This window comes from Hyperolius riggenbachi, chromosome 8 (assembly GCF_040937935.1).
Source record: "Hyperolius riggenbachi isolate aHypRig1 chromosome 8, aHypRig1.pri, whole genome shotgun sequence".
Classification (NCBI taxonomy): domain Eukaryota; kingdom Metazoa; phylum Chordata; class Amphibia; order Anura; family Hyperoliidae; genus Hyperolius; species Hyperolius riggenbachi.
The window spans coordinates 274,224,412-274,248,829 of NC_090653.1; the positions used below are offsets into that span (position 1 = coordinate 274,224,412).

At 46.7% G+C, this 24,418-nt stretch overlaps 1 protein-coding gene across 1 annotated transcript in view; it reads right to left on the reverse strand.

Annotated features, from left to right (window-relative positions):
• Positions 1–24,418, reverse strand: part of AK8 (adenylate kinase 8) — a 191,367-nt gene that overhangs the window by 76,854 nt on the left and 90,095 nt on the right. Inside the window, exons 9-10 of the mRNA XM_068248926.1 lie at positions 10,303–10,434; positions 8,599–8,688 (exon numbers count right to left, since the gene is read on the reverse strand). Of these exons, the coding sequence (XP_068105027.1) occupies positions 8,599–8,688; positions 10,303–10,434 (222 nt within the window). The remainder of the gene's footprint in view (positions 1–8,598; positions 8,689–10,302; positions 10,435–24,418) is intronic.

Here is a 24,418-nt window from a genome sequence, read left to right on the forward strand (position 1 = left end):
AATCGCTGCGGAGGGGGGCTTTGAGGAGCCCCCCCCCCCCGCTAGGAGAGAGTGAGCAGCGGTGATCAGACCCCCCCAGCAGGACATCCCCCTAGTGGGGAAAAAAAGGAGGAAGTCTGGTTGCCCTGCCTCAATGCCTCAAACACGATCTGTGCTATGGGCTGAAGAACATAGCCCGGTCCTTAAGTGGTTAATTATAACCGTGAATTGTGCTACGGTTATTACACTATTTATTGTCTTTTGAATTAACTGACCTCACATACTCAACTTAGAAAAAAACAAACAGGTGCCCTCTTGATGCGACAAAATAGTTACTAGAGCAGTGCCCATTAGGCAGAAGGACTTTTTGGTAGATCCCGACCCCACTACATTTTCCATTCTGTATATACAAGTGTGCTCCTAAAATTATACATAGGTAGATCATTTTGACTTGCTAATTTTTTAAAGTAGCTCACAAGCCAAAAAAGTGTGGGCACCTCTGTACTAGAGGGACCTTTTTTTCAACCCTGGCCAACACCGTACAGTTCTATCTTGTTGGTCTCGTCAAACAACAGCATGGTACCGATAAGGCGGAGGTAGAGCAGAAAAAGGCTCTCGTTCTTTTGCTTTTTCTAGTAATATCTATAAAAAAGGGAGAAGCTCTGCAGGGCTCTGAGAGCTGGTGAAAAATTAAACTCAACAGATTCAAACTGTCCTATTTCCACTTCAAAAGCGACGGCGCAACCAAGCTCTTCCCAACTCATCTTCAAACGCCCAGTGCCCTAGAAAGTTTCCGGATAAAAAAAAAATAGAAAAAGAAAAAACGAAGGGAAAAAAAAAAGGGAAATATATTTTTTTTTAAGTCTCTTGTTCCCCCAAGCGCTGTACCCGTTACTGTAGCTGCTGTCTCTCCTTCCACTAATTATACCCATGTGTGTCTATTAATCAACTGGTGAATTATTTACACAAGCAAGTGCTGTTTGCAGCTTCTGCTAATACGTCGACTGCAAAGGGTTTGCGGAATAGAGAGAGTAGTCCCCACTGAGTCTCTCCCTCCTTGTTTCCCTACGCTGCCTCCTCACCGCTTTATTCTTTTCCTTACTGCTGGACTGGCTGATTGCTCCCACCCTCACCCCCCACACTTTTTCCTCGCTCTTCGAAGGGGTTGTCCGAGGGGAAAACTTCACAGTGCAAATCTGCGAGGTCAAAAGGCCTGCCTAGGTAGGTGGATGCGGGGGAGAGAGCCCTTGCGACTTGGAGAGTGGATTTGGGCTCGGGGATCCAGGCTGGTTTTAGCAGGACTCTCGTTTTAGAAGGTTAGATAGGGCTGAGGAATGTCCCAGAAGGTAAATACGGCACAAATCTCTGCAAAAGTTTCAAGGCGTCAAATCGGAGAAAGATAGAGCAAATGTGATTTTGTAAGCTCTGGCAACAAGTAGATGTTTAAACTTAGACACACAGACGTATCTAAGCTCAGTGGACTAAGAAAAAAAATTAAACTAGGCTGCAGGCAAAATATTTAACTTGTCAAATGTAGATATAATAAAAAAGAACAATCAAAAGTCAAGATTGCTGTGTGCAGAGTATTGTATGGAAAACGACTGTCAAAGTGCATATCTATATGGGCAGGCATAGGACAGCATGGTTATATGGGCAGGCATATGGCAGCATGGCTATATGGGCAGGCATAGGACAGCATGGCTATATGGACATAGTACAGCATAGTTATATGGGCAGGCATATGACAGCATGGCTATATGGGCAGGCATATGGCAGCATGGCTATATGGGCAGGCATAGGACAGCATGGCTATATGGACATAGTACAGCATAGTTATATGGGCAGGCATATGACAGCATGGCTATATGGGCAGGCATATGACAGCATGGCTATATGGACATAGTACAGCATAGTTATATGGGCAGGCTTATGGCAGCATGGCTACATAGGCAGGCATATGGCAGCATGGCTATATGGGCAGGCATAGGACAGCATGGTTATATGGGCAGGCATATGGCAGCATGGCTATATGGGCAGGCATAGGACAGCATGTCTATATGGACATAGTACAGCATAGTTATATGGGCAGGCATATGACAGCATGGCTATATGGGCAGGCATATGGCAGCATGGCTATATGGCAGCATGGCTATATGGGCAGGCATATGGCAGCATGGCTATATGGGCAGGCTTATGGCAGCATGGCTACATAGGCAGGCAAAGGACAGAATGGCTATATGGGCAGGCATAGGACAGCATGTCTATATGGACATAGTACAGCATAGTTAAATGGGCAGGCATAGGACAGCATGGCTATATGGGCAGGCATATGGCAGCATGGATATATGGGCAGGCATATGGCAGCATGGCTATATGGGCAGGCATAGGACAGAATGGCTATATGGGCAGGCAAAAGACAGAATGGCTATATGGGCAGGTATAGGACAGCACGGCTATATGGGCAGGCATAGGACAGCATGGCTATATGGACAGACATAGTACAGCATGGCTATATGGGCAGGCATAGGACAGCATGGCTATATGGGCAGGCAAAGGACAGAATGGCTATATGGGCAGGCATAGGACAGCATGGCTATATGGGCAGGCATGATATGGCAACATGGCTAGATGGGCAGGCATAGGACAGCATGGCTATATGGGCAGGCATATGGCAGCATGGGTATATGGGCAGGAAAAGGACAGAATGGCTATATGGGCAGGCATAGGACAGCATGGCTATATGGACAGACATAGGACAGCATGGCTATATGGGCAGGCATAGGACAACATGGCTATATGGGCAGGCATGATATGGCAACATGGCTATATGGGCAGGCATAGGACAGAATGGCTATATGGGCAGGCATATGGCAGCATGGGTATATGGACAGACATAGTACAGCATGGCTATATGGGCAGGCATAGGACAGCATGGCTATATGGACAGACATAGTACAGCATGGCTATATGGACAGACATAGTACAGCATGGCTATATGGGCAGGCATAGGACAGCATGGCTATATGGGCAGGCATGATATGGCAACATGGCTAGATGGGCAGGCATATGGCAGCATGGCTATATGGGCAGGCATATGGCAGCATGGCTATATGGGCAGGCATAGGACACCAAGGCTATATGGGCAGGCGTATGGCAGCATGGCTATTTGGGCAGGCATATGGCCAGAGCCAGGACAAGGTCCTCCAGCACCCAAGGCTGAGACACCAATGTGCGCTCCTCTATCCCTCCCACCCCAGCTGTCACTCACTGATTGCTATTAGACTAAGAGGCACCGCAGAACCCCCAACACCTTAACCCCCTTGCCGTTACACTTCTGGCGGCAAGGGGGCCACGCAGCCCTTTTTTTTTTTTTTTAAATCATGTAGCGAGCCGAGGGCTCGCTACATGATAGCCGCTGACAAGCGGCATCCCCCTGTCCACTCTGATCGCCTTTGGCGATCAGAGTAAGCAGGAAATCCTGTTCAGAACGGGATTTCCTGCTGGGCTTCCTCGGTCGCCATGGCAACTGGGCGGGATGACGTCATGGACGTCGGGCCGTCAGAGGGAATCCCGATCCACCCCTCAGCGCTGCCTGGCACTGATTGGCCAGGCTGCGCAAGGGGTCTGGAGGGGGGGGCGGCAATCGGAAACTGCACACAGCTAGCAAAGTGCTAGCTGCGTGCAGGAAAAAAAATTGTGAAAATCAGCCCAGCGGGGCCTGAGAAATCCTCCTACGCAGGTTACCCCGAGCTGAGCTCGGGATAACCGGCAAGGAGGTTAATCTCTAGTTATCTGGCTTGCAGTTACTGCCATGTATCCCCTTTTCTTATTTCTCTCTGCTTCAACACAATAGGGAAATTATAGCTGAGTGAGTTGTGTGCCCCCTCCTACTCTGCACCCTGATGCTGGAGGCTCTCTTGCCTTTACCTCGGCCCGGCCCTGGTCGTTAGTTGTAGACAACAGAATAAGAGACCAAATTTGTAATTTCAGAAGAAGATACCATCCTCGCTGTGTGCATATTTCAAAATGGAAAAAGACACCTTTCTGGAATGGATGGAATCACCCTCTGAAATGACAGATTTATTCTATGGTTTACAACTGATTATATAGATATTGTATGCCTCCGAGGAAGTGGCTTCTCGTCGTGAAACACGTCAGGCCTTTTTTTGCTCTGGAAATTTTGCTTGTCAAACCTGAACGTTATGCTACACTTTATCCAAATAAAAAGCGAAGACCAAACAAAAATTAAAGTGATACCTATAAAAATGACGATTATTGTGTTGGCTCCTTTAAACCCCATTTTGTGAACTGTATGGACTTTTGATATTATTAGGGCGTGGAGCATACTTTTGCTTTATTTGGGTCTGTGATCATGCTCTCATATAGCCATGCTGTTCTATGCCTGCCCATATAACTATGCTGCCACATTCCTGTACATATAGCCATGCTGCCATATGCCTGCCCATATAACTATGTGCCATCCTATGCCTGCACATATAACCATGCTGTCCTATGCCTGCCCATATAGCATTGCTATCCTATGTCTGCTGGACAAGTTGCCGGGGCTGATCGTGGCTCAACGGAGGTCCGCGGGAGGACGGCGTGAGACTCAGCGGTGCTTATGGGCCGGGTAAGTATCAAATCTTACTTACGATTCATCTCTGGTACACTTTAAAGTGTGGTCAAATATGTTGGGAAATTTCAATGTGAGCAGACACTGAATGTGCGACTGGATACCATTGGCTGCATATGGCTAAGCGAGTACTCATTGCAGAGGCACTGCTTCAGTTGGGCGCTGGGTGGGAATACATATAATTAAGCCATCGTTAAATTTGGGCACAGGGTAAAGCTGAAAAAGGCTCAACCTGCTCCTACAAAAGTCCCAGTGGCATTAATTACTATTGCCCCTCCAGGCCGCCATGGACTCAAGGAGTAAGATGTAATTCGGCTGCCAGCTATTGCCGGCGGCCGAATTACATTGTTTTTAAAGTAATTTTTTGCCCAAATTATTGTCTGAGCGCTGCTATAGTCGTAATTCCTATTACAGCCTGTGGCGGCTGCGCAGAAATCCCCGGCGCTGTTTCTCTTTGCTTCGCTGGGTGGTGCCTCTAGTATTAAAATAATGGAGAACTAATTTACTGATATTTTGCTACTACTCTACACTCACTCTCCTTTGAACACTTGCTTTCAAGTGCCTAAACCGACCCCCTTCCCCACCTAATGCTTAACCCTAATCCTCCCTCTGAGTGCCTAAACCCAACCCCCGACCTAATGCCTAACCCTACTCCTCCCTCTGAGTGCCTAAACCCAACCCCCCACCTAATTCCTAGCCCTAATCCTCCCTCTGAGTGCCTAAACCAAACCCCCACCTAATGCCTAGCCCTAATATTCACTCTGAGTGCCTAAACCCAACCTCCCACCTAATGCCTAGCCCTAATCCTCATTTTGAGTGCCTAAACCCAACCCCCCACCTAATGCCTAGTCCTAATCCTCCCTCTGAGTGCCTAAACCCAACCCCCTACCTAATGCCTAACCCTAATCCTCCCTCTGAGTGTCTAAACCCGACCCCCCGCCTAATTCCTAGCCCTAATCCTCCCTCTGAGTGCCTAAACCCAACTCCCACCTAATGCCTAGCCCTAATATTCACTCTGAGTGCCTAAACCCAACCTCCCACCTAATGCCTAGCCCTAATCCTCATTTTGAGTGCCTAAACCCAACCCCCCACCTAATGCCTATCCTTAATCCTCACTCTGTGTGCCTAAACCCAACCTCCCACCTAATGCCTAGCCCTAATCCTCATTTTGAGTCCCTAAACCCAACCCCCCACCTAATGCCTAACCCTAATCCTCATTTTGAGTCCCTAAACCCAACCTCCCACCTAATGCCTAGCCCTAATCCTCATTTTGAGTCCCTAAACCCAACCCTCCACCTAATGCCTAACCCTAATCCTCCCTCTGAGTGCCTAAACCCAACCTCCCACCTAATGCCTAACCCCCTAATCCTCCCTTTGAGTGTCTAAACCGAACCACCACCTAAACCCCAACCTTAACCCCAGCCTCTATGCGCCTAAAGTGAACTTTGTAACTCCGGCGCCCAGACGACTTGTCTATGATCAGCTACAATCATTGATTCCTATATCGCCGATTGCCTACTACACACAACGGGTGTCCAACTCACTCCTTGGGGGCCCCATTACCGATAATTAAGATAGACATTTATTAAACACCTGGTGATCCCCGCGCTCAAATGACCTGATCCGGGTTGCACTGCATTGAGGTTGGAACAACACTTGCAGTTCAATCAGTGATGAAATCTACAGTGGGATGCGAAAGTTTGGGCAACATTGTTAATCGTCATGATTTTACTGTACAAATCGTTCATTGTTACGATAAAACATTTCAGTTAAATATATCATATAGAAGGCACACACAGTGATATTGGAGAAGTGAAATGAAGTTTATTGCATTTACAGAAAGTGTGCAATAACTGTTTAAAAAAAATTACACAGGTTATTGATTTCAAAACATTTGGAACTAATTATTGGAACTCAACTTGGCTTGGTAAGCTCAGTGACCCCTTATCTACATACACAGGTGAATCCAGTTATAAGAAAGAGTATCTAAGTAATTGTAAGTTTCCCTCCTCTTTTAAATTTCTCTGAAGAGTAGCAACATGAGGGTCTCAAAACAATTCTCAAAACAATTCTCAAATGACCTGAAGACAAAGATTGTTCACTATCATGGTTTAGGGGAAGGATACAGAAAGCTGTCTCAGAGATTTCAGCTGTCTGTTTCCACAGTTAGGAACATATTGAGGAGATGGAAGACCACAGGCTCAGTTCAAGTTAAGGCTCAGTTCAAGTTAAATCTCAGATAAACAGAAGCAACGAATGGTGAGAACAGTCAGAGTCAACCCATAGACCAGCACCCAAGACCTACAACATCATCTTGCTGCAGATGGAGTCACTGTGCATCGTTTAACTATTCGGCACACTTTACACAAGGAGATGCTGTATGCAGAGGAAGCCTTTTCTCCACCCACAGCACAAACAGAGCCACTTGAGGTATGCTAAAGCACATTTGGACAAGCCAGCTTCATTTTGGAATAAGGTGCGGTGGACTGCTGAAACTAAAATTTCGTTATTTGGGCATAACAAGGGGCGTTAAGCATGGAGGAAAAACAACACAGCATTCCAAGAAAAACAACTGCTACCTACAGTAAAATATGGTGGTGGTTCCATCATGCTGTGGGGCTGTGTGGCCAGTGCAGAAACTGGGAATCTTGCCAAAATTGAGGGACGCATGGATTCCACTCAGTATCAGCAGATTCTGGAGACCAATGTCCAGGAATCAGTAACAAAGCTGAAGATGCGCCGGGGCTGAGTCTTTCAACAAGACAACGACCCTAAACACTGATCAAAATCCACAAAGGCATTCATGCAGAGGAACAAGTACAACGTTCTGGAATGGCCATCTCAGTCCCCAGACCTGAATATAATTGAAAATCTGTGGTGTGAGTTAAAGAGAGCTGTTCATGCTCGGAAACCATCAAACCTGAATGAACTAGAGATGTTTTGTAAAGAGGAATGGTCCAAAATATCTTCAACCAAAATCCAGACTCTTATTGGAACCTACAGGAAGCGTTTAGAGGCTGTAATTTCTGCAAAAGGAGGATCTACTAAATATTGATTTCATTTCTTTTTTGTGGTGCCCAAATGTATGCACCTGCCTAATTTTGTTTAAACAATTATTGCACACTTTCTGTAAATCCAATAAACTTAATTCCACTTCTCAAATATCACTGTGTGTGTCTCCTATGTGATATATTTAACTGACATTTTAGATCGTAACAACCAACGATTTATACAGGAAAATCATGACGATTAACAACATTGCTTAAACTTTCGCATCCCACTGTAGGATATTACTCACCCAGCTCTCTGCATTCCACTGACGAGCTCTCCCACTAGCTACTCAATACTGAGGGTACTTCTGGCTACCTAATGCAAAGGGACGCCTGTAGCTACCTATGACAGGCAAGGGAAGTAAGGGAGAAGTGACAGCTGGGCCAGCCAGCACACTTGCGGTGCGGTTCAGTGGAGGTTTGAAGGTTCATGGAGGGCAAAGTCTTGGGTGCCAGGACATCTGTGCCTATAGGCTCCTGTGAGGTGAATCGGGGCCTGATTGCAGTGAAGGCATAAGTGGTTGAAAAGTGTAGAAATACCATAACTTGTAGGGCCTCTCCCTGAGCCTGGCAAAGCAACACTGCCTTTTGGAGGGCAAAGCCTCCACTCACCACTCCTCTGAATCGGGACATGAGCTGAGCATCTACTCAACCTTCTTCCCACAAGAAGGAAGGTGTTGTGGTCTGGTCGGTAGGCTCCCTGGAATCTGTAAAGTGGAGTCTGCCAGTCCATTAGGCACCACAAGCTGCAGTGATGATTACATAATTGCCATTGTTAATATCATAATTCATCATCATTCTTTTTTAAACCCTTGTATTCTCATTTTACAATACAAGTGTGAGCAGTGGGATGCAACAGAATAATAAAAACTATACCTGAAGTGGGGTTTTAAATACCTATCCAACAAAAAAGCATTTAGAAGTCATGTATCATACCTTGCTGTTGATTCTCGATATATGGCTCAATTAGCTGTCCGAGCTTTGTTTGGTCAGCAACAAGTTCTTTCAGCACCTGACCACAAGAAACTAATGGAATAAGCACAGCAAAAATATAGTGTCATTAGTATAAAAAATTCCTACATCCTACAATCCTACTTCTAAATCCTGCATTAAACTAGGGCCAGAAGTGGTGTAACTACATATCAGTTCATTAAGACTGCACATGCGAACAGAACGTTCCTGGCTATTGGAGCAGGATGGAGGAGGCGTGTATCCCAGAGCAGCGCATGTGCTGGATTGTGCACTTCACAGCAGCACAACGGAGGGGAGGACCGGAAGGACATCGATGGAGCAGGCAGACTGGAGGAAGCCCCAGGTAAGTATAAATCCTTTTGCTACATTCAGCTCAGGTTTACCTGTAAACTTTTCCACCCAATAGCAGGCAAACTGTAAAAGAATCCAGATCAGGTATGCAGGAGTAGGCAGGCCCCTAGCCGGTCTCCCCCAATGTGTAATGTGTACCCCCCCACCCCAGGCTGTGCAGTGCTGCATGCTCACCTCTCCACTGGTGCACCTCCTCCTGTGTCCCACATCTTCTCTTCAATGCAGCTGGGTACCTGTACCCCCCGTGACCCCGTCACATAGGAAACTATTAAGATAAAATTGGGCCCTAGGCAAGGTACTAGCCTTTGCTTCCTCCTATAGTCTTTTAGGTAAATTGAGGTGGGAGAGTGGTCAGAGAAAGTGGCAGCTGGGCCCTTTGATTCCCACTAAGCCCCAGGCAATTGCCTAGTGGATGATCCTTCTCTGCCGCCACCTGTGGTGACATCATGTATATGAGGCGGAGTCAGGGGGTGCAGGCGCAACTGGTGGCAATTGAGTAAGGTGTGGAACACAGGAAAAAACATGCTACTGGACATGTGAGCCTTCAACACTGCACAGCTTGGGAAGTGCACATTACATGGGGCTGAAATGTATTGGAAATATCTGTGTGCAGTATCTGGGCAGGTATTAGATCCCTCTCTGATCAGATTTGACCATCTATCTATTTGGTGGCCATTGAGTAATTTATGACCACCTTGAAAGCAAGTCTGTAGTCTTGTACAGGCTTCCCATTCTCCTCCCGAGGTCCTCGTTTCCCCACAGACTCCTCTGTTTGAATCTTCTGCTGCGGGAGACTTCGGCAATCTTCAGAAACATTCGAGCTCCCGAAGACCGGCGGCTCTGTACTGCGCACCCGTGAGTGTGCCAGAGAGGGCGCTCGCGCGTGTGCAGTATGGAGCGGCACCTCTTCAGAAGTCCGAGTGCTTCCAAAGTCGAAAGATTCAAATGGAGGAGCCTGCGGGGGGAACGAGGACCCCAGGAGGAGAACAGGAAGGCTCTATATGACCCAGAGCCTTCCCTCTCCTTAGGTGAGTATCTGACTTTTATTTTTAATTTCACTTCAGACTCCCTTTAAGGCTTTGATTTGCTGTTATTATTTCCTGATTCAGGAAACAGCAGTAATGCACAATACTAGCAAATCGGAGCCTTACAAATCTATCACCTGATCAGACCGATCATATGAGTTCCGCTGCAGATGAGCAGCTCTATGTAAGCCATGGGTCTACTGTAAGTAATGCTGGTTTGCTGGTTATATTTTTTTTTGTGTGTTTACATTACATCGTCTTACTAGATAAGGTTAAAAAAAGTGTGACTCACCATTAACAATACTGTATTTCTGTGCCAGTAATGTAGCTTGTAGGCTCCTCCCACTGCCTGGCGGTCCATACAACAGAATCCGTGGAGTATGAGGGGCCAGAGATCGCGGCTTGCTTAAAACGAATGTAAGAACTAAGGAAAGGCAAAAGAAAAAAATTACAAACTGCTATTGAAGTAAAAGATTACTGTTACCTCCAGGCAAATGCGTATTTAAAAGGGAAATATAACATCAGTTTCTGTAAGTCTTCTGCTTGGAATTTAGTGTATGAGGGTTGTCCACAAAGCAACAGGTGTCTGCTTTTATATGCCAAGCAAGGCATTCTTTCTATGAAATTTAACTAGCATTTGACGGGTTAACGTCTACTCTTGCTGAACTACTTGTCACGTGACTGCGGAACTCCGGATTTACAATAAGGCACATGCCTACAGGTGCCTGGTGACGGAAATGCGGCTCACTCTCCTCCCCCAGCACCTCCCTCCTCCCCTATGCAGAGTCCTGATGAGAGTGTAAATGAGAGGTTACTCGCCCTGCCCCCGGCATTCCACTGACGAGATCTCCCTTCAGTCAGGGGCACCCCTAGCTACTTAACACTGAGGTTCCTCCAGCTACCTATTACTTGGGGGCACCTCTAGCTAGGGCACCTCTGGCTACCTAATACTATGGGGCACCTCCAGCTACCTATGGTGGGCAAGGGAAAGAAGAAGGAAGTGACAGCTAGGGATGATCAGTGAGATGTAAATATTTCTGAGTTCATGCAGATTTATGTGAATTTTTATGCAAATATATGCAGCTTGAAAATGGACCAATCAATTTAAACCTGGCTGGATTTGATTGGTCTATTTTCAAGCTACATATATTGGCATAAAAAATGACATCATTTTGAATGAACTCGGAAATATTTGCATCTCGTTGGTCATCCCTAGTGACAGCTAGGATAGCCAGAACACATGCGGTGCGGTTTGGTGGGGGTTTATAGGTTCATGGAGGGTGAAATATAAGTTGCCAGGGCATCTGTGTCTATAGGCTCCTGTGAGGTAAACCTGGCCCTGTCAGTAATTGTGTGCAGCATTGACATGAAGTCCCCCATCCCCAATCCCTCCAACCCATAAGTGAAGAGTGTGATGCTACTACAACAAAGAGATTAAAAAGCTTGGATAAAGATATGATCAGAACTACTGAGCCTGCGCAGTAAAGCCCGGAGGACGTCCGATGACGTCAGCGCGCCGCCGTGAGGCGCATTTTGGAACGCGGAAGGAGCCCGACCTGGCCGCCGGCCTGGCCAGGTCGGGTCGGCCACCGGGGAGACCACCGGCAGCCTGCGGAGCGGCGCCGAGGGCACCTCCTGCCTGCCACAGGCTGGAGGAAGCCCCAGGTAAGTGGATGCGGATTTTTATTTTTTTTAAACAGTCCCTGAACCTTCCCTTTAAGGTACGTACACACGTCTGATATTTCTGAACGACTTGTCGTTCAAACCGGTCGTTTGAACGACAGTTTTGTGTGTGTACAAACGATCGCTAGACTGATAGCAGCAGTTTTGACTGATCCGCCTGGTGGATCCGTGAACTAACTGTCGTTCAAACAGCAGTTAGGTCCGTACATGTGTACAAACGACTTGTTTTTTGAAAGTCTATTAGTTTGACACTAAAGGTGCATACACATGCCTGATTTAGTAAAATGACGGGTCATCAGACCTGCCCGCGGGGCGGCCATTCTAGCGACAGTTTCCCTGTGTGTACAGTCTGTCGACAGGCAGATAAGGCTGGTTTTGACTGATCCGCCAAGCGGATCAGTCAAAACCAGCCTTATCAGCCTGCGACAGACTGTACACACTGGCAAACTGTTGGCAGAACGGCTGCCCCGCAGGCGGGTCTAACGACCAGTCGTTTGCAGGAATCCGGCAAGACATTCAAACAACAAGTCGTTTGATCAGTCATTTAATCTAGTCCATTGTTTTATCCAGTCCATTGTTTATTATCAAGTTGGTTAAACAACATGTAAATTAGCATATCAAACGACTTGTTGGTCAGTGTGTACATGATGTCTGAATGACTTGTTTAAACAACAAGTCTTTCAAATGACAAGTCGTTCAGAAATATCATACGCAGGGCCGGGCCGAGGCATAGGCTGGAGAGGCTCCAGCCTCAGGGCGCAGTGTAGGAGGGGGCGCATAATTCATTCAGCTGTCATTCCTAATTGTGTTTTAAGCAGAAATAAATAAGAAAAGGGGATACATGGCAGTGACAGCAAGCCAGATAATTAGATATTAAGGTGTTGGGGAGGTTGTGGGCCCTGTGGCTCCTCTTAGTCTAATAGCAATTAGTGTGCGATGGCTGGCGTGGCAGGGATGGAGGGGCGCACTTTGGTGTCTCAGCCTTGGGTGCTGGAGGACCTTGTCCCGGCTCTGATCATACGTGTGTACGCACCTTTACAGTCTGACTGTAGGGCCATTTTAGGAAGAAGCCAATTTACTTATCTGTATGTTTGTGGAAACCATGCAGACACAGGGAGACCATACAAAATCTGTGCAGATGGCTAGGGGTCGATCTGGGGACCCAGTGCTGTATAGTGAGAGTGCTGCCCCCTACCGTGCCCTCTCTCTCTATCTCAAAAATTGCAGATCTTCACAACTGAGTTTTTAACGATACTTTGCTCACAATCAATCAACTTAGGTTCTGATTTTAGAAGGTTTGTTTGATTTTGATGGGTTTATTGCATCAGATGCTGCAAAGGGTTCCCTGATCCTCCACAACCCCTCCATTGCCAGCCGGGATCCTTTTCATCTTCGCAGCCACGCTCCTTTCCGTGTCCGAGCAGGGAAAGGAAAATGCCAAACACAAGGGGCTCCATACTATGGCGCTACCCATACTTTCTGTTATGCAATATTCTACATTATTGTTGAATATTGTAAAAGAGGTTTCAGCGTAGGAATGGAGGGTGTAGGAAGACGAGAACTGTAAAGCGCCTCTTTAAATTACATTCAATAAATGTACTCTTTAATACCAACAATTTTAAGAGGAACTGTAACCAAGGATTGAACTTCATCCCAATCAATAGCTGAGACCCCCTTTCCCACAAGAAATCTTTACCTTTTCTCGAACCGAACATCAGGGGGGTCTGTATGGCTGATAATGTGGTGAAACCCCTCCCACAGTGTGATGTCAGGACCTAGGTCCTGACAGTTTCCTGTCTGTGAACCTTATTGCATTGTGGGAAATAACAGTTGTTTCCAACTGCCAAGCAACCAGTATCTCCCTCTGTGCATATGTATATGCAACCTTTTACCGTATTGCGATGTTAGTGGGTGTCGTTATAAATAATGGCAGTTGGTGCTGTCTAGTTTTGTTCATGTCTGCCAGGAGTAAAGATGATGATGTGCAGGCTGATTGTGGATCAAACAACATGAACAAATTCCATGGCGAATATGAATCATTTGTTGATCTTTCTTTTATTTTTTAACGTCTCACTTTAAAATGTATTGATTTATATTTTCCCCCCTTTTCACTATCTCAGAAAATAAACAAACATATATTAGTAGATAAATACTTGCTCTACTTACATAACGTGTATTTTACTGTCTACGTTTTGATTTTAGTGATTTTCCTACAGAAAAAAAAAGAGAAAATCCTTCTTAGCATTTCCCATTTTAAGTGTGGCTTTTGCTCTCCTATAAGCTTTTTCAACCACATTTTCTGGGAACCCTCTCTCCTCACCCCAATTGTAGGTACAGTTTTCATCCTCACCCCAATTGTAGGTACAGTATTCACTCCTACAATCTCCGTGTCCCACCCATTGTATGCTTAGTACCTATATAAAACCTACAAATTTAGCATGGGAAGGTCTTGCCTGTACAGCATGCCCACCTCCATTGAGTCCAAATAGCAACAGGAACCACAGGGTATTTCCCCTGGTGGTCTTGCAAGCAATGCGTATAAAAGGTACTTGAGACTCAGCTCATAGCGGCAGATTATATGGGATATGTATCATGCGCCCCTTTAAATATCTGCAGAAGGTGACGCGATCATTGCGCCCATCCAGACCGCTGAGTCTATAGCGTACTATGTTTGTATGTTGCCTAGACAACGGGTAATCCTTGGGGGGTTGCCAGGGTAACGGATAGGCGGCGGCAATACACGAAGCCGATCCACCTATCAGCGCAGCAGAGCGGGGGCGGAAGTGGTGTCGACCGGACATGACGTCACAACCAGGAAGCCCAGCAAGCATCGCAATACAGCGTAGCACCCGCTCGTTACTGCAAAATGAAGGCATGCACAGGACGGGGCAGCGCTCCTCTGGAGGTGGGGGAGACAGGAGCATGAGGTCATACAAGTAGGAGGGTTCCCAAAAAGGGGGCAGGAACGGTAGGTTTGTATTTAAAGCCTCTTGTTCAGTTCACACTCAGCTCTGACTTGAGCGAGTTGCTGGGGGAATCTCTGTCGGTTGGTGGTGGGAATATCTTGTATATAGTGTATATATTAATGTGTATCACATACTCCTGACGACGCCTCGTGTATTGAGGTGAAACAATTGTTGAGCAACACCTACTTATCACACTCTATACCTCACTCTAGACACCCATGGTGATATATATACCCAGCTACCTTCCATGAAGGTGATCTTTTTCCCCTATGGGGGTAATTTCCTTTAGTGCTACAGTGTGCTAGACTGGCAGCATAGATGTTCAACCAGCCTTCTTAATAAAGGAAATTGTGTAGTTCCTGTATGCCCACAAGTGCTGGCTTGGTTGATTGCAGTATGCCCAAACTGTCTATAGACACATTATCTGCAAGATAGCTACACCCCACCTTATACATTGTGGTGGTGGGGATCAGCAAAGACCCTTGCGGTTTTATCAATTCATCTGGAACATACTACCACCCAGCATTGTGACAATCATACTGTGTCTGTATACAGAGAACCCTGTCCATTAACAATTGTAGGAAATCTCTGTGTACAGAGTAAGCTTGTCAATTAACTCTGATCCAGAGAGGAGTGACTCATACTCTATGTCCCTCCTAACTTTTATGTACATTTAAGGTCAAGCCGATTTTGGCAAAGTGAGACATAACCTATACTAAGGGCACGTAACCTATGCTGCAGGCACATATACCTGGCTAACCTACGCGGGGGGGGGGGGGGGGGGCGTGCTTAGCATTTGAGACGTTGGTAGATCTCCTGGCCTCGGCAAATTTAAAAGTAGCTCGCGAGACGAAAAAGAGTGGGCACCCCTGGCATACACAATCAGGCAGTGGAGAGTAAGAGAGGAAATGACATCAGGTTTGGCTTCAAAATAGCCACACTTAAAATGGGAAATGCTAAGAAGGATTTTCTCTTTTTTTTTCTGTAGGAAAATCACTAAAATTAAAACGTAGACAGTAAAATACACGTTATGTAAGTAGAGCAAGTATTTATCTACTAATATATGTTTGTTTATTTTCTGAGATAGTGAAAAAGGGGGAAAATATAAATCAATACATTTTAAAGTGAGACGTTAAAAAATAAAAGAAAGATCAACAAATGATTCATATTCGCCATGGAATTTGTTCATGTTGTTTGATCCACAATCAGCCTGCACATCATCATCTTTACTCCTGGCAGACATGAACAAAACTAGACAGCACCAACTGCCATTATTTATAACGACACCCACTAACATCGCAATACGGTAAAAGGTTGCATATACATATGCACAGAGGGAGATACTGGTTGCTTGGCAGTTGGAAACAACTGATATTTCCCACAATGCAATAAGGTTCACAGACAGGAAACTGTCAGGACCTAGGTCCTGACATCACACTGTGGGAGGGGTTTCACCACATTATCAGCCATACAGACCCCCCTGATGTTCGGTTCGAGAAAAGGTAAAGATTTCTTGTGGGAAAGGGGGTCTCAGCTATTGATTGGGATGAAGTTCAATCCTTGGTTACAGTTCCTCTTAAAATTGTTGGTATTAAAGAGTACATTTATTGAATGTAATTTAAAGAGGCGCTTTACAGTTCTCGTCTTCCTACACCCTCCATTCCTACGCTGAAACCTTTTTTACAATATTCAACAATAATGTAGAATATTGCATAACAGAAAGTATGGGCAGCGCCATAGTATGGAGCCCCTTGTGTTTGGCATTTTCCTTTCCCTGCTCGGACACGGAAAGGAGCGTGGCTGCGAAGATGAAAAGGATCCCGGCTGGCAATGGAGGGGTTGTGGAGGATCAGGGAAGCCTCTGAAGCATCTGATGCAATAAACCCATCAAAATCAAACAAACCTTCTAAAATCAGAACCTAAGTTGATTGATTGTGAGCAAAGTATCGTTAAAAACTCAGTTGTGAAGATCTGCAATTTTTGAGATAGAGAGAGAGAGCATGGTAGGGGGCAGCACTCTCACTATACAGCACTGGGTCCCCAGATCGACCCCTAGCCATCTGCACAGATTTTGTATGGTCTCCCTGTGTCTGCATGGTTTCCACAAACATACAGATAAGTAAATTGGCTTCTTCCTAAAATGGCCCTACAGTCAGACTGTAAAGGTGCGTACACACGTATGATATTTCTGAACGACTTGTCATTTGAAAGACTTGTTGTTTAAACAAGTCATTCAGACATCATGTACACACTGACCAACAAGTCGTTTGATATGCTAATTTACATGTTGTTTAACCAACTTGATAATAAACAATGGACTGGATAAAACAATGGACTAGATTAAATGACTGATCAAACGACTTGTTGTTTGAATGTCTTGCCGGATTCCTGCAAACGACTGGTCGTTAGACCCGCCTGCGGGGCGGCCGTTCTGCCAACAGTTTGCCAGTGTGTACAGTCTGTCGCAGGCTGATAAGGCTGGTTTTGACTGATCCGCTTAGCGGATCAGTCAAAACCAGCCTTATCTGCCTGTCGACAGACTGTACACACAGGGAAACTGTCGCTAGAATGGCCGCCCCGCAGGCAGGTCTGATGACCCGTCATTTTACTAAATCAGGCATGTGTATGCACCTTTAGTGTCAAACTAATAGACTTTCAAAAAACAAGTCGTTTGTACACATGTACGGACCTAACTGCTGTTTGAACGACAGTTAGTTCACGGATCCACCAGGCGGATCAGTCAAAACTGCTGCTATCAGTCTAGCGATCGTTTGTACACACACAAAACTGTCGTTCAAACGACCGGTTTGAACGACAAGTCGTTCAGAAATATCAGACGTGTGTACGTACCTTAAAGGGAAGGTTCAGGGACTGTTTAAAAAAAATAAAAATCCGCATCCACTTACCTGGGGCTTCCTCCAGCCTGTGGCAGGCAGGAGGTGCCCTCGGCGCCGCTCCGCAGGATGCCGGTGGTCTCCCCGGTGGCCGACCCGACCTGGCCAGGCCGGCGGCCAGGTCGGGCTCCTTCCGCGTTCCAAAATGCGCCCCACGGCGGCGCGCTGACGTCATCGGACGTCCTCCGGGCTTTACGGCGCAGGCTCAGTAGTTCTGATCATATCTTTATCCAAGCTTTTTAATCTCTTTGTTGTAGTAGCATCACACTCTTCACTTATGGGTTGGAGGGATTGGGGATGGGGGACTTCATGTCAATGCGGTTTTATCAATTCATCTGGAACATACTACCACCCAGCATTGTGACAATCATACTGTGTCTGTATACAGAGAACCCTGTCCATTAACAATTGTAGGAAATCTCTGTGTACAGAGTAAGCTTGTCAATTAACTCTGATCCAGAGAGGAGTGACTCATACTCTATGTCCCTCCTAACTTTTATGTACATTTAAGGTCAAGCCGATTTTGGCAAAGTGAGACATTTGAATTTTACCTGTACTTCATTCAGTAGTGGGTTTAGACTCAGTATAGGTTAGCCAGGTATATGGGCCCTCAGTGTAGATTAGCCAGGTATATGGGCCCTCAGTGTAGATTAGCCAGGTATATGGGCCCTCAGTGTAGTTAGCCAGGTATATGGGGCCTCAGTGTAGTTAGCCAGGTATATGGGCCCCCAGTGTAGTTAGCCAGGTATATAGGCCCTCAGTGTAGATTAGCCAGGTATATGGGCCCTCAGTGTAGTTAGCCAGGTATATGGGCCCCCAGTGTAGCTTAGCCAGGTATATGGGCCCTCAGTGTAGATTAGCCAGGTATATGGGCCCTCAGTTTAGGTTAGCCAGGTATATGGGCCCTCAGTTTAGGTTAGCCAGGTATATGGGCCCTCAGTGTAGTTAGCCAGGTATATGGGCCCTCAGTGTAGTTAGCCAGGTATATGGGCCCTCAGTGTAGTTAGCCAGGTATATGGTCCCTCAGTGTAGTTAGCCAGGTATATGGGCCCCCAGTGTAGGTTAGCCAGGTATATGGGCCCTCAGTTTAGGTTAGCCAGGTATATGGGCCCTCAGTGTAGTTAGCCAGGAATATGGGCCCTCAGTGTAGTTAGCCAGGTATATGGGGCCTCAGTGTAGTTAGCCAGGTATATGGTCCCTCAGTATAGGTTAGCCAGGTATATGGTCCCTCAGTGTAGTTAGCCAGGTATATGGGCCCTCAGTTTAGCTTAGCCAGGTATATGGGCCCTCAGTTTAGGTTAGCCAGGTATATGGGCCCTCAGTTTAGGTTAGCCAGGTATATGGGCCCTCAGTGTAGTTAGCCAGGTATATGGGCCCTCAGTGTAGTTAGCCAGGTATATGGGCCCTCAGTGTAGTTAGCCAGGTATATGGGCCCTCAGTGTAGTTAGCCAGGTATATGGGCCCTCAGTGTAGTTAGCCAGGTATATGGGCCCTCAGTGTAGTTAGCCAGGTATATGGGCCCTCAGTGTAGTTAGCCAGGTATATGGGCCCTCAGTGTAGTTAGCCAGGTATATGGGCCCTCAGTGTAGTTAGCCAGGTATATGGGCCCTCAGTGTAGTTAGCCAGGTATATGGGCCCCCAGTGTAGTTAGCCAGGTATATGGGCCCCCAGTGTAGTTAGCCAGGTATATGGTCCCTCAGTGTAGTTAGCCAGGTATATGGGCCCTCAGTGTAGATTAGCCAGGTATATGGGCGCTCAGTTTAGGTTAGCCAGGTATATGGGCCCTCAGTTTAGGTTAGCCAGGTATATGGGCCCTCAGTGTAGTTAGCCAGGTATATGGGCCCTCAGTTTAGGTTAGCCAGGTATAGGGGCCCTCAGTGTAGTTAGCCAGGTATATGGGCCCTCAGTGTAGTTAGCCAGGTATATGGGCCCTCAGTGTAGTTAGCCAGGTATATGGTCCCTCAGTGTAGTTAGCCAGGTATATGGGCCCTCAGTTTAGGTTAGCCAGGTATATGGGCCCTCAGTGTAGTTAGCCAGGTATATGGTCCCTCAGTGTAGTTAGCCAGGTATATAGGCCCTCAGTGTAGATTAGCCAGGTATATGGGCCCTCAGTTTAGGTTAGCCAGGTATATGGGCCCTCAGTTTAGGTTAGCCAGGTATATGGGCCCTCAGTGTAGTTAGCCAGGTATATGGGCCCTCAGTGTAGTTAGCCAGGTATATGGGCCCTCAGTGTAGTTAGCCAGGTATATGGGCCCTCAGTGTAGTTAGCCAGGTATATGGGCCCTCAGTGTAGTTAGCCAGGTATATGGGCCCTCAGTGTAGTTAGCCAGGTATATGGGCCCTCAGTGTAGTTAGCCAGGTATATGGGCCCTCAGTGTAGTTAGCCAGGTATATGGGCCCTCAGTGTAGTTAGCCAGGTATATGGGCCCCCAGTGTAGTTAGCCAGGTATATGGGCCCCCAGTGTAGCTTAGCCAGGTATATGGGCCCTCAGTGTAGTTAGCCAGGTATATGGGGCCTCAGTGTAGTTAGCCAGGTATATGGGGCCTCAGTGTAGTTAGCCAGGTATATGGGCCCTCAGTGTAGTTAGCCAGGTATATGGGTCCTCAGTGTAGTTAGCCAGGTATATGGGCCCCCAGTGTAGCTTAGCCAGGTATATGGGCCCTCAGTGTAGTTAGCCAGGTATATGGGGCCTCAGTGTAGTTAGCCAGGTATATGGGCCCTCAGTGTAGTTAGCCAGGTATATGGGCCCTCAGTGTAGTTAGCCAGGAATATGGGCCCTCAGTGTAGTTAGCCAGGTATATGGGCCCTCAGTGTAGTTAGCCAGGAATATGGGGCCTCAGTGTAGTTAGCCAGGTATATGGGCCCTCAGTGTAGTTAGCCAGGTATATGGGCCCTCAGTGTAGATTAGCCAGGTATATGGGCCCTCAGTGTAGGTTAGCCAGGTATATGGGCCCTCAGTGTAGTTAGCCAGGTATATGGGTCCTCAGTGTAGGTTAGCCAGGTATATGGGCCCTCAGTGTAGTTAGCCAGGTATATGGGCCCCCAGTGTAGTTAGCCAGGTATATGGGCCCTCAGTGTAGTTAGCCAGGAATATGGGGCCTCAGTGTAGTTAGCCAGGTATATGGGCCCTCAGTGTAGTTAGCCAGGTATATGGGTCCTCAGTGTAGGTTAGCCAGGTATATGGGCCCTCAGTGTAGTTAGCCAGGTATATGGGCCCCCAGTGTAGGTTAGCCAGGTATATGGGCCCTCAGTATAGTTAGCCAGGTATATGGGCCCTCAGTGTAGTTAGCCAGGAATATGGGGCCTCAGTGTATAGTTAGCCAGGTATATGGGCCCTCAGTGTAGTTAGCCAGGTATATGGGCCCTCAGTGTAGTTAGCCAGGTATATGGGCCCTCAGTGTAGATTAGCCAGGTATATGGGCCCTCAGTGTAGTTAGCCAGGTATATGGGCCCTCAGTGTAGTTAGCCAGGTATATGGGCCCCCAGTGTAGTTAGCCAGGTATATGGGGCCTCAGTGTAGTTAGCCAGGTATATGGGCCCTCAGTGTAGTTAGCCAGGTATATGGGCCCTCAGTGTAGTTAGCCAGGTATATGGGCCCTCAGTGTAGTTAGCCAGGTATATGGGCCCTCAGTGTAGTTAGCCAGGTATATGGGGCCTCAGTGTAGTTAGCCAGGTATATGGGCCCTCAGTGTAGTTAGCCAGGTATATGGGCCCTCAGTGTAGTTAGCCAGGTATATGAGCCCCCAGTGTAGGTTAGCCAGGTATATGGGCCCTCAGTGTAGTTAGCCAGGAATATGGGCCCTCAGTGTAGTTAGCCAGGTATATGGGCCCTCAGTGTAGTTAGCCAGGAATATGGGGCCTCAGTGTAGTTAGCCAGGTATATGGGCCCTCAGTGTAGTTAGCCAGGTATATGGGCCCCCAGTGTAGTTAGCCAGGTATATGGGCCCCCAGTGTAGCTTAGCCAGGTATAGGAGCCCTCAGTGTAGTTAGCCAGGTATATGGGCCCTCAGTGTAGGTTAGCCAGGTATATGGTCCCTCAGTGTAGTTAGCCAGGTATATGGGGCCTCAGTGTAGTTAGCCAGGTATATAGGCCCTCAGTGTAGTTAGCCAGGTATATGGGGCCTCAGTGTAGTTAGCCAGGTATATGGGCCCTCAGTTTAGGTTAGCCAGGTATATAGGCCCTCAGTGTAGTTAGCCAGGTATATGGGGCCTCAGTGTAGTTAACCAGGTATATGGGCCCTCAGTGTAGTTAGCCAGGTATATGGGCCCCCAGTGTAGGTTAGCCAGGTATATGGGCCCCCAGTGTAGGTTAGCCAGGTATATGGGCCCTCCAGGTATATGTACCTGCAGCGTAGGTTAGCAGGCAGGCAGAAGAGAAGAGGCGGCGAGGAGAGACTCTGGCAGGCCAATGGGATGCAGGAGAGAAGCAGCGGTGAAGAGAGAGGCGGTGCGGCCGCTACGTCATGGCTGGGGGCGGCGCCGGGCAGGTTACAAGCACGCACGTTGCAGGCTGCCCGTCGCCGCCCCCAGCCATGACGTAGCGGCCGCGCCGCCTCTCTCCTCCCTCTCTCCTCGCCTGCATTCTTATTGGCCAGCAGCTAAACACGATAAGCTGCTGGCCGCAACAAACTTTCACGGGACGCGGCCGAGAGGCCGCGATCGACCAAGAAGGCGGTCGCGATCTACCGGTAGATCGCGATCGACTTATTGGACAGCCCTGGTGTATGCATTGCCTGCTGTTCACTATAGAAAGTGCATTGTCTCAGCATGAGAAGTATTGGCCAATCAGAGAGGAACAGAGGTGTGGGAGGGGAAAACAGTAGGGAAAGAGGCTTCAGCCAATCAGGCTGCATTAGTTAAAGAGAATCTGTACTCTAAAATTATTACAATAAAAAGCATACCATTCTATTCCTTATGTTCTCCTGGGCCCCTCTGTGCTGTTTCTGCCACTCCCTGCTGCAATCCTGGCTTGTAATTGCCATTTTTATGCAGTGTTTACAAACAAAAAACATGGCTTCTAACCAGATTGAGAACAGCTCACTGTGTGACTCATGCAGAGCTTGGAGAGGGTGTGTATAGCTTCTGGCAATTAAAAGCAGTGCTGCACATTCCACACATTCCAGCCTGAGCCCGACAGAGCCGACAGAGGAAAGAAGATAAGATTTATTACAGAGACAGTGCAACTAGAAAAGACTGCAGTAAGACAGAGCACATTAGAACAGGCATAGGAACTTATAGGATAGAAGAAATAAGGCTCACAATTTTGTTACAGAGTCTCATTAAGTCTGAGGGGAAAGTAGAGAAGCAAAAAAGGACAACCCAGCATGGCCTGCAACTTCCTTTGTGTGTACCAAAATTTGTTTGTACCAAATAAGAGTCAGGTAAACTGGGGAATGATCAATTATCAACAAGAAAAGTAATAGTGATTTTAACTGTTGGATTGCCTGGTTAGCATCCTTATTACTTGATTACCTGATAAAAATAAAGAATTATTTTTTGTTTGATTTTGTGCCCGACAGTTACACTTTAAGGGGTTAAAATCAGTAGCAAAGTGAGGCGTGAAAAATGGGTTTCTGGGAAATGCTGGGAAAACTGTGCGTTTATCTTGATGTTTTCAGGGGGACTCGACTAGAACCAGCCCACAAAATACGGGTTCCGCATTCTACTTAATATCCTCCGATCAGATAAAGGCAGGAAGCTCTGCTTACAAATGGGGCTAAATTTCAGTAAATAACTGTTAGTTAATTAGGAGTAATAATTCCCATGATAAGCTGCCTGACTAATTATCTCGCATAAAAAAGAAATTTGAGGCTTGATGTGGCTTGTGAAAGATCTTCGGAGAATTCCATGGAATATACAGGCTTTTTTTCTCTTTATCTCGCTCCTCTCCCCTTTCCTACTTTATCTCTCTACATTATTAATTAATAGTAATTAATATTCAAGCACCCACGTTTTTATTTACCAATGCCCATTAATTCTTTATGAAAGCTGATATCAACTTTTAGATGTAATTAAGCAATTTGAAAGCTAATTAATTTGCGGAATGAAGAGGGGACAATGGCGTCGCTGGTAAGCGTTGATGCTGGAAGGGCACTGCGCTGTGTTAGACACAAGCGGATGGCAGGGAGGTCAGAACTTCAGCAGCTATTTAATTAAAAGTGCAAGCGCCCAGAGAGATGGGTAATGTCGGGCTCGGGACGTTTAATGCCCACATCTGCTTCAACATGCCCGCAGCTACTCATGGGTATTGGGGATACTCTCTGCAAAGTCATTGCATGCGTTTAGTGGTAAAGTGTCTGCAAGTGAATGCAATAAAGTTCTGTGGAAAACTGGGGATAAAGACAAAAGGTACAAAAAAGTGAGGTTAAAGAGGAACTGTTACCAAGGATTGAACTTCATCCCAATCAGTAGCTGATGCCCCCTTTCCCATGAGAAGTCTTTACTTTTTCCCGAATAGATCATCAGGAGGGGTCTGTACGGATTATATTGTGCTGAAACCCCTCCCACAGTGTGATGTCAAGACAAAAGGCCTGACATTTTCCTGCCTGTGAGCCTTGGTGCATTGTGGGAAATAACGGTTGTTTCCGAATGTCAAGCAACCAGTATCTCCCTCTGTGAATATGTATATGTGTAAAAAAACAACCTTTTAGCCTTTGCCAGTGGGTGTGGTTATAGATATTGGCACTTGGTGCTCTCTGTTTTTTTCATATCTGCCAGAAGTAAAGATCATTGCATGCAGGCTGATTGTGTAACAAACAATATGAACAAATTACATGACGAATATCAAATCACATCAGATTTTTCAGACAAAATTACCCCCATGTTTGTTTCAACAATGTTATTCAGTCACCACTGCAGCCAAAC